The 2,197-nt window shown below is 66.3% G+C and overlaps 1 protein-coding gene across 1 annotated transcript; it reads right to left on the bottom strand.

The window, feature by feature from the left end:
* Window positions 1-600: 600 nt before the first annotated feature.
* On the bottom strand, window positions 601-1,650 carry MNEG_15654 (hypothetical protein; the record flags this gene model as incomplete). Its single annotated transcript, XM_014035875.1, has 4 exons — window positions 601-606; window positions 900-968; window positions 1,259-1,456; window positions 1,621-1,650. 4 exons carry the CDS (start codon window positions 1,648-1,650, stop codon window positions 601-603), a joined length of 303 nt encoding a protein of 100 aa, XP_013891329.1.
* Between the last annotated feature and the right edge of the window lie 547 nt (window positions 1,651-2,197).

Raw genomic sequence — 2,197 nt, 5'->3', positions numbered from 1 at the left:
GTGTGAGGGTTTGTGTGTGTGTGTGTGTGTGTGTGTGTGTGTGTGTGTGCATGTGTTTGTTTTTTTCCCTCTCCCAAAAAGAAAGAAAAACAGAGGGCGTTTGTTGTTTGTGGTGCTCCGGAGGGGGCCAGGACCAGCAGCAGGGGCGGGGTGAAGAGGCGGACGTGTGGGCCCCGTTGCCGGGCTGGGAACAGCTGCGACAACAGACGCTTGCGGCTGTCTCTGAAGAAGTGGGCGCAGGTGCGCCACCGCAATTTGCCTGGCCACGCACAGCAGGCCGAACGCCTGGGCCTGACTCGCACAGTGCCCACCTGAGCCCCTTAGCACCGCCGCGCGATAGGGCGCGCACGGCCGCCTCCAGTGCCGCGGTGTACTGCGTGCACTTGGCGCTCGGCGGCTCGGCCCAGCCGGGGTGCGCGACCATGGCGGCCTCTTGGGGACCCAGCACCGCGCCGTCCGCCTCGGCCGGCAGCAGCCACAGCGCGCCGAGCCCGGGCGCAGCGCCGCGGCCGGAGGCGGCGGCGGCGGCGCGGCCGGCGGAGCGTGCTGCGGAGACGGCGGACCGCCATGCGCGCCAGTAGGTGGGGAAGGAGCCTTGCGCTATGGCTAGGGTGCGCAGGAGGGCGGCTTGCTCGACCTGGGGCGTGGAAGTCCGTTCAAGAGGGACGGGTTGCAGGAAGGGTTGGGGGCAGCGATGGTCGGAGGCGCCTGTCGGGTCCAGGCGCCAGCAGGCGGGACACACAGCGTTGGCGGGCGCATGGGTGCTGTGTTTTAATGGATAGGGCCAACGGGGACGCCTGCATGGGCTATGCATGCGGGGCTTTGATGGCGGCCGGGGTGGAGGGGCCTCTGCGGTGGGGCCTCGCGGATGGGGGCTGCTCAGGGGGTTGCGCCCGCACCTTGCAGTCAGGGTTGGCGCCGGCCAGGGAGGCAGTGTAGCCGTTGAACTCAAACCCGTAATAGGCGACCTGGACCAGAATCGGTTGGCAGAGGGGCGCAAGCCGGGCAGCTGCGGTCACATGGCAGGCACCCGTTCAGCAGCAGGGGATGATCGGCGTCACACGCACCGTGCACACGTGTCACACGCGCCCTGAGCGCACTTGCCGAGGCGGCCGGCCTCACGTCAGGGCATGCGCCCGGCCACTGGCGCCTGTGTGCGCGGTGCGCGCACGTCAGGCACCCGACTGAGTCGTGCAGCGCTGGGCCCGCGCGCGGCCGCCGGCACTCCCGGCCCGCCCCGCCCTGGGCCCGGCCACACCTTGAAGACAAAGTTCCGCAGCTGTGGGCTGAACCCGACGTTTATGACGCCCCTCACAAAGAAAGGCATGTCGCCCTCTTCGCCCCAGCGCGCGTAGAGCGCCGCGGGGACCTCATAGAGCGGCGTGGCGGCACGCGCGCCGCGGCGACCCTCCCAGCTGCGAATCTCCAGGGCGTCGCCGGTGACGGCAGCCCAGACCTTGATCACCGGGGACAAGGGTGGGGAGGAGGCAGGATCCAGGGTGTGGTCGGTGCATGTAATGGGTGCGCGCGTGTTGGCGGTCGGGCGCCGCCGGGTGCCGCACCGGTTCCCATCATGCTGATGGGCGGTGTGCCCGCTGCTGGGATGGCCCGGCAGCTCACCTCAGCGCGCCGGCTTGAACGTCCCTTCATCATGTGTTACGTTGAACGCAGAAGCCCATAGCTTCAAGTTGGTGGTCGGCAACACCGGGGCTCCCTGATAAGCTGCGTTGCACGCTGCCCGGGTACGGGCGCGGGATGCGACGTGAACCAGTCACTTGTGGCTATAGATTTCTTCTGGGGCCGTAGGCAAACGATATCCAAGAGGTGGGGCTGAGTTTTTGCAACGGCGGGGAGGCCGCCCCGATGAAGGTCGCCCGATGTCACGTGAGTGCGTGTGAAAGTATTTATAATCAAAGATTATTTGCAAATAGAAGTCTTACGATGTCGAGGCCCGGTGTGCCATCGGCCACTGCCCTCGCCGGGCCCTGTTGCCAGGCTCGATTACTCATGGCGCACACACAGAGGGCCGGAGATCATTCATACCGGTACCTGAAATATTTGGATGCTGTGGTTGTTTAGTAAGAGAGTCTCACTGCGCATGGGACGCCTGGAACATGGTCGACGCGGGACCGCTGGCTGGGTTTCAAGATGGCAGGCTCTCTCAGGACGCTCACACGCAGCAGGTAATGACGGCGCA

The sequence above is a fragment of the Monoraphidium neglectum genome, assembly GCF_000611645.1.
Source record: "Monoraphidium neglectum strain SAG 48.87 unplaced genomic scaffold scaffold05530, whole genome shotgun sequence".
Lineage (NCBI taxonomy): Eukaryota > Viridiplantae > Chlorophyta > Chlorophyceae > Sphaeropleales > Selenastraceae > Monoraphidium > Monoraphidium neglectum.
This window is presented reverse-complemented; position numbering and strand designations above follow the sequence as displayed.